At 47.6% G+C, this 14,117-nt stretch overlaps 1 protein-coding gene across 24 annotated transcripts in view; it reads left to right on the top strand.

The window, feature by feature from the left end:
- Positions 1 to 1,687: 1,687 nt before the first annotated feature.
- The window catches only part of ANK3 (ankyrin 3), a 1,924,186-nt gene continuing 1,911,756 nt past the window's right edge, over positions 1,688 to 14,117 (top strand). For all 24 annotated transcript variants that reach the window (XM_078642672.1, XM_078642674.1, XM_078642664.1 and 21 more), the window contains exon 1: positions 1,688 to 1,930. In XM_078642672.1, the coding sequence (XP_078498798.1) occupies positions 1,895 to 1,930 (36 nt within the window). In that variant the 5' untranslated portion in view covers positions 1,688 to 1,894. The remainder of the gene's footprint in view (positions 1,931 to 14,117) is intronic.

Below are 14,117 nucleotides of genomic sequence, written 5' to 3'. Positions count from 1 at the left end.
AGTGGGATGATCAATACGGAGGGTATAGAGAGGTCCAATCAACGTGTATGGGCACAACGCGGGTCATAAGGTGCCAACATACCAGCAGGCTTGAATTTAGTTCTCAAACCTGATCAAGTTGGGGTGTCTCTATAGAATAGCATTCTCCCATGGGCACCAGTCGTTCAACCCGGAGTTCACAGCGTCCAAAAAGAAGATCCAATACACCTCTCGTTTTTTTCTCAGTGAGGTTGCATCCTTGCCTGGGACACTGCGGACCTTTTCCAGAATCGACCACTTCAAATCCACCTCAGAGTGATTGGCCATCATCCAATGAGCCACAAGTGGAGCCCCACTTTTCTGATTGCGGATGTTCGATTTATGTTCGCCGATTCGAATTCGGCACTCACGCCCCGTTTCACCAACATAGTGTAGCCCGGATGGGTATATGATGACATAGATTATGTTGGTGGTCCGGCAGTTGCTCATGTTCTTAAGTTGGACATTGCGTTTACCGATACTCAAGGTGTTGCCTGTGAGGGCATGCGGACATGATTGGCATGTCCCACAGCGATGGTTACCTTCTATCAGGGGTAGTCCAAATACACCAATCTGCTTAGGTTCTCTTAAATTCTGTACAGGCCCCTGCACCAAATGGTTGCGAAGGTTTTTGTTGCGGCGAAAGGCAAAAATAGGTTTGGTTATTTGGTTTTCAGGGTCGTTGGTGTTCAGGATGTGCCAGTGGGAATTAACCACTTGTCGCAACTTGTTATTGATCGTCGAGTGCTTGGTAATACACACCAGACGCTCGTGTTTCTCATTGTTTTGCTTCTGAAACATGCTGTCCCTATCGAAGTACCTCGCACGTTTGAAAGAGTCTCGAATGAGACGGTGCGGGTATCCTCGTAGGGCCCATTTCTCCTTCAACATGTCTGCTTGAGAAAGAAAATCTCTGATTTGGGAACAGTTTCTCCTTAATCTAAGGAATTGGCTGAAGGGGATCGAGTCACGCTGGCTCCGCGGATGAAAACTCCCGTATTCCAACAGTGTGTTCTTTGCGGTGGACAAAAATAGTAATGGCACACACAAAAGTACCTCTGGTATACTTTTACTTATAATGGCTAACAATGGATTCTGCAAATGGAACTTCACCTGAGAGAGAAATACATGTTCTTTTATGCAGACTGACTGCAGGTGATTGTGCCTGGTCTTAGCAGGGATGGGGTGTGTTATATATATTGTTAAGGGCTGCTTGCTTTACTCCGAAGTTCAGATGAGGGTGTTTTGACATCGACAGAAGTGTGTTTAGCAATGAATGACTTTCGGCATGTGCATGCTTTGTAAATTGAAAGAATATGTGTAACTTTTCAACAAACCGAAGCTGGAATGCCACAGTTTTAACATATTCGCATACGTGAAGGCCTTCTTACAGATTAGGATGGAACGATAGCAGGAGAAAATGGTGCCCCGGGGCCACGTGCGATGCTTTCCTAATTGACATTCTTTTCCAAGGCGGCTTTCGCTTGTTTGTGCGGCACAGAAATGAGGGCGGCCGAGGGAACACCCTGTCCTCGGGTCCCCGTATGTGCGGACAGCAGCATGCCCCCTACGGGCACCGCTGCTCGCGCAGAGGGGCGCTCCCTGTGCCTGGTGCAGGAATCCACCTCCAGCTGCTGCAGCCAGGCTCTGGCCAGCTTCCTTTACCTGACCGACCCCGCCCCCAGCCGCGCGCCCTGCAACGCGATCCGCGAGCACAGGTCGCGGAGGAGGCGGGCGCGAGCGCTGCCCCAGAAACTGCGGGGACCGGGAGTCGCAGCCGGCAAGGGACCGTTGGGCACCCGAAGCGCTCACCCGCACTGCCAGGAGGGAGCCCCAGCGCCCCGGGACACCCGAGCTCCGCCGGGAGAAAACCAACATGGCTTCTTCCCCAGGAGGCGGCGGCGCCCTCCAGGTGAGCCCGGCCCCTCCTCCTGCCCGTGCGGCCCGCATGGCACCGGTGCCCTCTGGCCCCAGAGTGACAGGAGCCCCAGGCTAGACACGCAGCTCTGCCAACAAGGCGTCGTTTTCAAACTCCGCTGTAATGTCTCACAGACAGTTTGAAACTTACAACCCGTCATTACTTATAAGTGTCTTGTTGTTCCTGTTAAGAATGTCCCGCAACTGTCCATTCAGTTGCCTCCACATTTCTACTTGTGCTCCTGCTGTTCGGTTGTTTACCTATTTTGGCGAGGCGACCTTATTAACTTTTATGTTTGATCCCACGTTGTTTCACTTTTGATCTGGTAACTTTTATGTTTGATCCCACGTTGTTTCACTTATGATCTGGGCTTTATCAGTTTCACTTTTACCTATTGTCACAAACATTTATTGGAATAACTTGGATTTTGTCATATTTCCTGTTAACTGAGAGCGACTGAATGAACCCATTTTGACCACCGGTTCCCAGAACCGCTGTCCAGCCCATCCTGCGGGGCAGAGCATGGCACAGGCTGGCACAGAACGTTCATTGCAGCCTCCGACCCCCATCAGTATTGCTGCCGCTGCCAGGGCGTGGAAGGGGATCCCCAGAAACGCTACACAGCACACGTTTTGTGCTACGTCGCCGACGTTCGCAATTCTTCGTGCTGCACCCACTTTATTTCTGCCATAGTGAGCAGGCGGTGTCCGGTTCAGAGAAACTACATCCTTTACTCGGGGGATAATTCTGAAACTATCCTGCAAACAAAAGCATCCTGCTTTTATTTCTTATAGAGAAGTGCTCCTATTCTGCAGAGCGACCTGCACGCCAAGGACTACGTCTGGCGCTACTAAACACGGGCATAGCTCCTGCAGGTAAAGGCATTGTACTAACACTGATTTACATGGCTTTTATGTTGATGGGACTGTTAAGGGAGTTCTTTTCTGGTCAGCTGCACTCTCATTATTCACCGAAAGGCACTTGTCAAGTGCACGCACCCTCTGGCTATTGAAATAACGCTCTGTTGATATTCTTGCATAGTTTTAAAATCATTTCGACTTAGATTTGACCCCCAAAGGTGTGATGCCTGCTTTTCCTGACATGAACTGCTGCCTGTACATGCAGCCAATATGTCAGGCACAAACTTCTGTTCGTGTGGATTTTTCAGCCTAGGCTCCATTAGTTACAAGGCACTAAATCCAGTGTTTATGACCAGTTCCCCTGTAGCATTTGTGCTTGGGTTTAGTGGCTGGCAGACAGGATGGTTATAGATGTTTTTTTCCAGCACATCAACCCTGTTCTTTACAGCCACCCCTTTTCTTGGAGTAGTCGGGAACACAAAAGCGTGCTTTGTCAGCGTAATACAAATACTGAAGTAAACCTGGTGTAATGTGCAATAAATAGCAAGGATTCTTGCAAATTGTTCCCCATTACCATATCCTTACACAAGAGTGCACATCTGTGGCCAGAGTTTATAAAAGACATAGGCACAGCTCAAGTGCTAAGTTACTGGTATTTTGTATGGGACATGATTATGTCCTGCGTGGCCTCACACTAACGACCTGTCTGGGTGTGTCCATTGCATCACTTCTTTGTGATGTCTGGAATGCACAGTGTCATCTTCCGGACTGCCTAAAGGTTTTGCTGCACAGTTCAGGTGGCCTTGCTGAGCAGCGTGTGTGTGAATGGAGGCTAGTCAGGTGCTTGCAGGGTGCAGTGTTGTGATGGTTTATGTGCTGTGAGAATTGTTTTGGGGAAGGCATAATGTCAGCATATAGCGTTTGGTACTGTGTTGGGTATGGAGCCGACTGCATGCTCGATGACTAGACACTTACATTTTTGGTGCATAATTGCAGCAGCTGGAGAAAAGTTTGAACATATTATAGTTACAGGCATGTGGGAGTTAGTCTATTGAATTAGAGGACAGGTGTTTTGCTCTTCTTTGAGTTAAGGTTGGGATGAACTGCAAGTTTGACATTTTGTGGGTGTGAATTAGAGGTTGTTGTTCTAACAGCATTACTCTTTCTGAAGCCTCATCACCAATACTACTTCTCTGTCGGGGTTATGAAATTGCAACTAGTTTGTTAACCTTTTATTGGTGCGCCAGTGCTCATAGTTTCTTGGTTGTTACGTACAAAGGGTGGTATGACAATTGTGCTCTGTGAGTTTCTTTTTTTTCCTCCTGAAGTATATGTGTATGAAGAAAGCAAAATATAAATTGATGTTTTGACTAGCTCAACTTTTACAATTTTGTGAATCTTGGCTCTCCCAGTTTGCAAATAAATCAAGTAATTAGAAATGGCTAAATTTTAATGTTGCGGTCTAAATATTGAGATGTTAGTGGCCATGCCATCACATCTCTCTGTAAGGAAACCATGAGTGTAACTAATGTGTTTATTCTGGCAAATTGTATTGTTATTACACATTGAATACCTAGAATAATAGTGTTGTGATAAAACTGAGAATTTGGCAAGAGGTAAGGGGTTGGTTTTTATTGCCATGACCATTTACGGTTATTGTATTGCCTCAGCCTGGTTAGACAGTAATCCACCATGTTTCAGCAATGGCTAGCTAGGGTGTTGGCAACCTGTAATCTTGAGGAGGCAATCTTCTTTCGGAAGGGGACATGGAGTAAGAGGAAATGCCTTAGGAGATTGGATCCGCTACTGGACTGGATTGAATCAAGGACAGGTTGAGGCTAGGCACGTAGCACTTTATTCTGGTGTGTATTAAGAATCTATGGACTTTGCTTGTCCTTATTGGACCGGTTTACATTTTTTTGTCCGTTTCCTCTTTTTTTGTCGTGTTTTTCATTTCTCTCTCTCCTTGTAGTGTATTAATTTGTATTGACTAATTGAGTTTGCCTTGTAACAAATGCAGTACCAACGATGAAATTATGTTATTTAAATGTGTAGCTGGGGTGTGGGGGGTTTTATTGGGATAAAATGATGTTTTTTCCGTATATTATGTGGTCACATCTGACAATAAAAAATAATAAAAAAACAATAGGGAATATAAACAACACCTCGCTCGGCCGAAGGAAGTAGCCTAGGAACCTCAGGAACGGAAAATATTAAATTTTATAAATGTGACAGTAATAGTAAGACCACTGAACTGACTGAATTTTATGCAATTATTTAAAAGACCGAAGGTCGAAATTGCAACAGCAGGGACACAGTAGGAAAAAGAACATATGATTACAAGCTCTGTTTCTGGTGTTATATTTCCGAAAGATAAATAAAAAAAAAAAAAGAGAGAGATGTTAGTGGCCATGCCATCACGTCTCTCTGTAAGGAAACCATGAGTGTAACCAATGAGTTTATTGTGGCAACGTGTATTGTTATTACACAGTGAATGCCCAGAATAATAGAGTGTTGTGATAATGTGTGATAAACCGGCAAGTATGTTTAAATGGCAGTATTCATTGCGCAATCCTGGCGCCACAGTTTAAATGGCAGTATTTAGTTTATTACGCAATTCTGCTGACGCAGTTTAAATGGTAGAATTTAGCTTATTACGCAATCCTGCTGTCGCAGTTTACATTTTGTAAAATGCTACAGGAGTATGACCCGTCAACCACGTTGGGATTGGGGTAGGTAATCAGAATAAACAAACAATATCCCAACTGGTATTATTAAAAAGGCGATTAAACAAGTATGCATAAAGCATTACGAGAACAGAAGCAAGGAGACTCAATACGTTTTTTCAAAAGTGCTCATGGCATCATATAATTAAAATAATAGTTAGGCGGTTTACAGTTGTAGCAGCACTGTAAGCGAAATGAATAACAAAACAACCCGAATTGGACTTGGTGCTCAGCATGTGCAGGTGACACAAAAGGTGGCGACGCAAGTGACAATTGTGGTCAGCATATGTGGCTTATAGTGAATGGTGCTTGAATATATACAGTGAATAAAGAAAATGTGGCTCAAAATGAATAAGCATGAATTTCTCAGTTGTGTTGGTTTTATTTGGATGAGCCACACTGGGGGCTGCACCTTTTATTGCGCTGAATGGTCGACGACGTTTCGATCCTCTTGGAATGGGATCATCTGCAGGACTGGGTTGTGATTGGTAAACAGTGCTGGAGAAATCCGGGGCGGCGTCCGTAACACTGAGGTTCGGGATCGACGAGGAAGCGAGTAGTGCATTCTGGCCGGGAGGCAGGTTCGCCTGAGTGGTCGCCAGTAATCCAATGGAGCCGGCGAGAGGTCCGATCTGTTTAATGATCGGTGGTGCAGGAGTGAATCTGCACTGTAATAGATCAATGATTCACACGGTAACCCAATTAGGCCGGCGAGGTACCCGATTGGTTCCAGACCCAGACGCACCCTGTGGGAGTCGTCCCTCATGGCGCTTCTCTCAGCGTGCTATTCATTCCCCCCTCACCGATCACTGAACAGATCGGGTACCTCGCCGGCCTAATCGGTTTACCATGTGAATCGCTGGTCTATTATAGTGCAGAGTCACTCCCGCACCACCGATCATTGAGCAGATTGGACCTCTCGCCGGCCCCAATGGATTACCGGTGACCGCTTAGGCGAACCTGCCTCCCGGCTAGAATGCACTACTCGCTTCCTTGGCGTTCCCGAACCTCTCAGTGTTAAGGACGCCGCCCTGGATTTCTCCAGCACTGTTTACCAATCACAACCCAGTTCTGAAGATGATCCCAATCCAAGAGGATCGAAACGTCGTCAACCGTTCAGCGCAATAAAAGGCGCAGCCCCCAGTGTGGCTCATCCAAATTAAACCAACACAACTGAGAAATTATTGCTTAGTTATTTGTCACTTGCGTCTTTACTTTTTGTGTCACCTGCACATGCTGAGCACCAAGTCCAATTCGGGTTGTTTTGTTATTCATTTCGCGTACAGTGCTGCTACAACTGTAAACCGCCTAACTATTCTTTTTTTTTTTTTTTAACAGTTTTTATTGTTTTCATTCAATAAACAGGCACTAATGACAGTATACAGAGAAGCATATATTGTAAGTAGGTTATATACATCCAAATACATTGTCGTTATGAAGTCAATAGCAATCCGTATATTCTCTAGTGTCCCCTTCAGTAGTTCTGTCCCCACTAATCCCGCCCCCCCCCCCTCACTCCTCGTCTGAGCTATCGCCCTCAGACTCTGGTATCGGGTCACAGATGTCTCCACGATAAGTATTCCAGGCTGCCCAGATTTTAGTCCATTTTCGGGGGCACTTTCAATTAGCATACACTGTCCGTTCTGTGACCATGATCAGATCCATGTCTCTGCACCAGGTCGCTAGTGACGGTATTTCCGCAGCCCCCCATTTCTGCGCAATATTCCGTTTTGCTATCATGAGTCCCAACGTGACCCAAATTTTTCCGTGGCGTGTGAGGTCATTGGGCTCCCATATGTTGAGCAGGCATCTACGCGGTTCAGGTAAAAGCGATACCACTATCGTTTGTGAGATTGTACGCAGCACCTTTCGCCAGTAGCCCATTATTGCTGCACATTCCGATATTGTGTGTAGAAAAGATCCCTCCTCCCCGCACCCTCTAAGGCAGTATGGATGCTGTGCCCTTTGTATTTTATGTAGTGTCGTCCTGGTGTAGTATACTCGGTGTAGGATCTTAAGTTGTACTAACCTAAGCCTCGCAGAGATTCCCACCTCCTTAGGCGATGCCAGGGCTTCCTGCCATTCTGAGTCATCTATGTCTCCCACCTCCGTCACCCATTTTCCCCTGAGCGTGACCGTCGGGTCTGGCAGGTTATTGATTAGCTTTCTATATGTGAAGGACGTGGCTCGTTTTTGCATGTGTTCAGTGAGCAGACGGTCCTTCAATGGGGCTGGTTCTGGGATGTCAGTATCTTGTGGTATGACCGCAAGCAACGCATGTCGTATTTGCGTATATCTGTAAGTCTAGGTCGGGCCTAAGTCATATTGTAGCTGCAGTTGTGTGAACAGTATTACAGTCCCCTTGTCCTATAAGTCGCCTACTGTGGAGATGCCTATATTGTCCCACTGGTCAAATCCCTTGCTGTTTCTCAACTGTCCTAGGTTTTTGGTATCCCAGAGTGGTGTTTGCTTAGTGATAACCCCTCTTCAACCCCTCTTCAACCCAGCGAGTCTGCGCTGTGTGCCATAATGTGACCGTATGTTTAGTAGGGCCCTCTAGTTTCATTGCCTGCCTTTTGTTGTACAGGACCGCAAGCATATTATTTGCGCCCAGTTGGGCTCTATCTGCCCTATATGCTGGATCGTCCTGAGGCGCATGGATCCACTGCTTAATGACCTTAAGGTCTGCTGCCCAATAATACAGCTGTAAATCAGGGAGTGCTATTCCGCTGTCATACCAACTTTTATATAGTTTTGCCTGTGCTACACGTGCAGGGCTATGGCCCCAGAGAAGTGAAGACACCTGTGCAGCCACTTGTTTAAAATAACGGGGTGAGACAGGGAACGGCGTATTATCTAGGGCATAAAGGAACCGGGGAGGGCCATCATCTTGTACAACGCTGCTTTTCCAAGTAATGTGAGGGGTAGGGATGCCTAATGTATCACGTCATTTTGCGGCCTCTCTAGAGGGGACGCCAAATTCCTGGAGAAAACTTCTGTTGGGTCCTTTGTAATGTGTATACACAAGTACTTAAAAGAGCCACTTGTCACTATAAGTGGGCAGTCAGGAGGGAGGCGTCGTGCCGGCCCCTGTAATATATATAAGACCGACTTAGACCAATTTATCGTATACCCTGATCTCTTCCCGAAATTATCGCACATGTTAAGGAGTTCTGGTATAGGGCATTCCGGGTCTGTTAAATACACCAACATGTCGTCTGCATAGAGTGAAATACGATCTTCCCAACCTTCCCTCTACTGAATTCCTTTCAGCAATGGGGTCTCTCTAACCAGTATTGCCAGAGGCTCTAGGACCAGTGCGAACAGGAGTGGCGACAGGGGGCAGCCTTGACGCATCGCCCTCGCCAACTGTATCACGCCTGATGTGTGTCCGTTAGCTGTCACACAAGCCATGGGTTTTGTGTAAAGGAGCCGTATCCACACACAGAATATAGGGGCAAACCCCAGACGTGGAAGGAGCACAAAGAGGTATCTCCAATCTACTATGTCGAAGGCCATCTTCACGTCTAATGACAGTATCACTGCTGGCTCCGAAAGTGATGGAGCCTTCGCCAATGCTCCGTGTAGGCGCCGGAGATTGAGGGCTGTATTCCTAGCAGGCATAAAGCCCGATTGGTCTGGGTGTATTAAGCGAGGTAAATGAGTCAACAATCTATTGGCCAACAGTTAGCCAAAATCTTTGCCTCTGCGTTTAGCAGAGATATAGGGCGGTAGGAGGTACATTCAGACTGGGGCTTACCAGGTTTTGGGATTGCGACTATTGTTTCCATCCGTTGGTCTAGCGGCAGTTCGCCCCTCTCTAAGCTTTCGTTGTACATTGCTAGCAAAGGCGGGCTCACTGCTTCTGCCATTTGTTTATACCATTCAATAGGGATTTGCCTGACTGTATTGAGCTAATTGCTAGATGTAATTCTTCGGTCGTAAATTGTGCTTCCAATTATTGGGATGCCTCCTGTGTAAGTGTTGGTATCTCTAAGTTCCCTAAGAACTCCCCTATTTCTTCCTCCGTTGTCCTTGATGTTGGCGCGTAGACTTCCTGGAAGTGGTCTGCCAGTGTAATCACTATGTCCTCTGGGTCTGTCGTGAGAAGCCCTTCTGTAGTCCGGATATGTCGTACTAGTCTCTCTCCTGTCCAACCATGCCAGCAGTTTACCCACTTTGTCTCCTATGTCATATATTTCGTGCCTCGTCGCTGCCAAGCTGGCTTCCGTCTTTTCCTGCAGGTGTGATCTGTGCTGTTGTTGTCTGAGGTGCAGGGTATGTGCTGTATCCAGTGTGGGGTCTGTTGAGTGTGCTGTGTCTGCTGTCTGTAGCGCTATTTCTAGCTCTGAGAGTTCCCTCTGTTTTTCTTTTTTATGTCTTGTGGTAGAAGCTATCGCTTCGCCTCTGAGGACGGTCTTATATGCTTCCCACACTATTGAGGGCGAACTAACCGAGGCTACACTTTCTGCAAAGAAATGCTTTGTGGTCACCCGTAAATCCTTTTGTAGGTACCCGGGATATATAGGGTATATTCTTTGGCGTGATTTCTGTTGGTATGAAAATTCATCACCACCGGAGAGTGATCAGAGATGCCCCTCGGTTTAATATCCACCTCTGTCACGTTTTGTAGGGTCGCGTTTGACATCAAAAAGTAGTCTATCCTGGACAGACTATTATGTACCGCTGAGTGATACGTGTATTGCTGTGTCTTGGGGTGTGTATGTCACCAAACATCTATTAGGCCCATTGCCTCTTTATAACCCTGGAAGCGAGAGGTGCCAAGCTGTGTGGATCGGGACGGGAATTTGTCCAGTGCGGCGTTCATTGTAGCATTGAAGTCCCCTCCAATGATAAGGTCACCCTCCGGCAGGGCAAGGAGGAAGTCACTTAGTGCCGGGAGTGCCACCGCGTGCAACGCCGGGGGGATGTATACTGATACCACATTAAGGAGTCTGCCCTCCCACTGACCATGTGGTGCTGCAAACCTCCCCTGGTCCTCTGTCTTAGTCTGGAGTACTATGAAGGGAGAGTTTTTCTTCACCAGGATTCCTGTCCCTCTCGAACCCTAGGAAACGAGGAAAATTCGGAATGTACTGTCATTTTATATCCCCATCTGTCCAGTGCCTTGGATGCCTCCCTACCAGGTGCGTCTCCTGCAGTAGTGCTAATGTGGGGCCTTGGCGTTTCAGTGCTTGCAGTACTAGACCCCTCTTTATCTTATCGCCCAGTCCACGGACGTTCCATGTGACTAATTTCAGAGATGTTACCAGGGTTTCTTGGGCTGTAATTTGGGTTCTGTCAGGGTGGGACCCCCTTGTCATGGTTGTGCTGTGTGAATATCTGGGATTGCTGCCTAACCAACATATGTAAGGAACTGTGTATTCTACGGGTCTCTGTTCTACCGTCAGTGCCACTATAAACTGAAAAAAAAACAACTTCTCAACGTTCTCCCCCTTGCCCCACCCCCCCACCCTGCCTCCCTGCTTAACGGACCCAGAACTGCCCGCCACCCCAACTCAGCAGAGTGCCTATTCCCAAACCCAACCATAGTACTTGCTCGACAGGGGTAGAGAGTCCAAGGGAAGCATCAGTCCTCCTTCCTCTCCATGGCCTGCTTCAGTCCAGTGTCCAATTAGCGACACAACCGTGGGTATGTTGTAAGGGAGTATCCCCCCGGGTCCGATTCGGATAGCAGAGTTATTCTTGAGTGGCTTCTTCTGCTTCCGACCTCTAACTATTCTTTTAATTATATGATGCCATGAGCACTTTTGAAAAAACGTATTGAGTCTCCTTGTTTCTGTTCTCGTAATGCTTTATGCATACTTGTTTAATCGCCTTTTTAATAATACCAGTTGGGATATTGTTTGTTTATTCTGGTCACAGTTTAAATGGCAGTATTTTGTTTATTGCGCAATCCTGTTGCTGCAGTTTAAATGGTAGTATTTTGTTTATTGCTCAATCATGCTGCCGCAGTTTAAATGGTAGTAATTAGTTTGTTGTGCAATCCTGCTGCCCCAGTTTAAATGGTAAAACCAACAGTTGATGGACAGAATGCAGAACAATGTCATACATTCACCCCAGTCCAGAGATCTGGGCCTAAATCCATCGTTTTTTTGCACTCCACACCACCCCAGTTCAGACATGGCCATATGCAAATCAGCCTTGACCCTGTGCCTCATGGGAACAGTCCAGCCCGAACTGCCAAGCCATGTCTTTCCTGGACCGGAATCAAGCATCCTAGGACCGGTGGAAGAGGTGTGGCGCCGCGGCCAGGGCGACTGACGCTGGAATCTGGGGACCACGGTTCGATCCCCGGCTCCGGCGGCAGGTCAGCCCAGCACCATGTGACTCTGGGCAATAGCTCGCTTAATCTTCCCGACGGCCCCCCAGCGCCTAGAGACCCTTACCGGTGATTGTGCGCTTTACAAATGTGTACTTTACTTTACTTTTTCTGGCTATCAGCCGGGATAGCTTGACTCCAGTGGTGTGGAGAGCATGGGACTCACGTCTGAGCATACCCATCCCACTCGGGGTGACAAATGCAAAACCAACAGTTGATGGACAGAATGCAGAACAATGTCATACATTCACCCCAGTCCAGAGATCTGGGCCTAAATCCATTGTTTTTTTGCACTCCACACCACCCCACTTCAGACCTGGCCATATGCAAATCGGCCTTGACCCTGTGCCTCATGGGAACAGTCCAGCCCGAACTGCTAAGCCATGTCTTTCCTGGACTGGAATCAAGCATCCTAGGACCGGTTTCTGGCTATCAGCCGTCTTCAGCCAGGATAGCTTGACTCCAGTGGTGTGGAGAGCAGTTTAAATTGTAGTATTTTGTTTATTGCTCAATCATGCTGCCGCAGTTTAAATGGTAGTAATTAGTTTGTTGTGCAATCCTGCTGCCCCAGTTTAAATGGTAAAACCAACAGTTGATGGACAGAATGCAGAACAATGTCATACATTCACCCCAGTCCAGAGATCTGGGCCTAAATCCATCGTTTTTTTGCACTCCACACCACCCCAGTTCAGACATGGCCATATGCAAATCAGCCTTGACCCTGTGCCTCATGGGAACAGTCCAGCCCGAACTGCCAAGCCATGTCTTTCCTGGACCGGAATCAAGCATCCTAGGACCGGTTTCTGGCTATCAGCCGTCTTCAGCCGGGATAGCTTGACTCCAGTGGTGTGGAGAGCATGGGACTCACGTCTGAGCATACCCATCCCACTCGGGGTGACAAATGCAAAACCAACAGTTGATGGACAGAATGCAGAACAATGTCATACATTCACCCCAGTCCAGAGATCTGGGCCTAAATCCATCGTTTTTTTGCACTCCACACCACCCCTGTTCAGACATGGCCATATGCAAATCGGCCTTGACCCTGTGCCTCATTGGAGCAGTCCAGCCCGAACTGCCAAGCCATGTCTTTCCTGGACCGGAATCAAGCATCCTAGGACCGGTTTCTGGCTATCAGCCGTCTTCAGCCAGGATAGCTTGACTCCAGTGGTGTGGAGAGCATGGGACTCACGTCTGAGAATACCCATCCCACTCGGGGTGACAAATGCAAAACCAACAGTTGATGGACAGAATGCAGAACAATGTCATACATTCACCCCAGTCCAGAGATCTGGGCCTAAATCCATTTGATTCCGGTCCAGGAAAGACATGGCTTGGCAGTTCGGGCTGGACTGTTCCCATGAGGCACAGGGTCAAGGCTGATTTGCATATGGCCATGTCTGAACTGGGGTGGTGTGGAGTGCAAATAAATGATGGATTTAGGCCCAGATCTCTGTACTGGGGTGAATGTATGACTATGTTCTGCATTCTGTCCATCATTTGTTGTTTTTGCCTTTGTCGCCCTGAGTGTGATGGGTATGCTCAGACGTGAGTCCCATGCTCTCCACACTACTGGAGTCAAGCTATCCAGGCTGATGACGGCTGATAGCCAGAAACCGGTCCTTGGAAGCTTGATTCTGGTCCAGGAAAGACATGGCTTGGCAGTTCGTGCTGGACTGTTCCCATGAGGCACAGGGTCAAGGCTGATTTGCATATGGCCATGTCTGACCTGGGGTGGTGTGGAGTGCAAAAAAACGATGGATTTAGGCCCAGATCTCTGTACTGGGGTGAATGTATGACAATGTTTTGCATTCTGTCCATCACCTGTTGTTTTTGCCCCAGTTTAAATGGTGTTTGATTTGCTCAAACGCTCCGTCCATCATCCCCTTTTGTATCTCTTTGTTTGCCCTAAGTGTGGCAGGGTATGCTCAGACGTGAGTCCCTTGCTCACTTGGCCACTGGATTCAAGATAGCATGGCTGATGAGGATTATGAATCCGAAACCGGTCCCAGGATGCTTGTTTCCGGTCCATGGAAGACATGGCTTGGCAGTTCGGGCTGGACTGTTCCCATGAGGCACAGGGTCAGACTGATTTGCATATGGCCATGTCTGAAATGGGGTGGCTGAGTGGGCTAAAGAATGGTGATGGATTAAACCCAGATCAGTTGACTGGGGGTGAGTGTTTGATTTGCTCAAACGCTCCGTCCATCATCCCCTTTTCTATCGCTTTGTTAGTCCTAAGTGTGGCAGGG

This window comes from Lissotriton helveticus, chromosome 5_1 (genome assembly GCF_964261635.1).
Source record: "Lissotriton helveticus chromosome 5_1, aLisHel1.1, whole genome shotgun sequence".
Lineage (NCBI taxonomy): Eukaryota > Metazoa > Chordata > Amphibia > Caudata > Salamandridae > Lissotriton > Lissotriton helveticus.
This window is presented reverse-complemented; position numbering and strand designations above follow the sequence as displayed.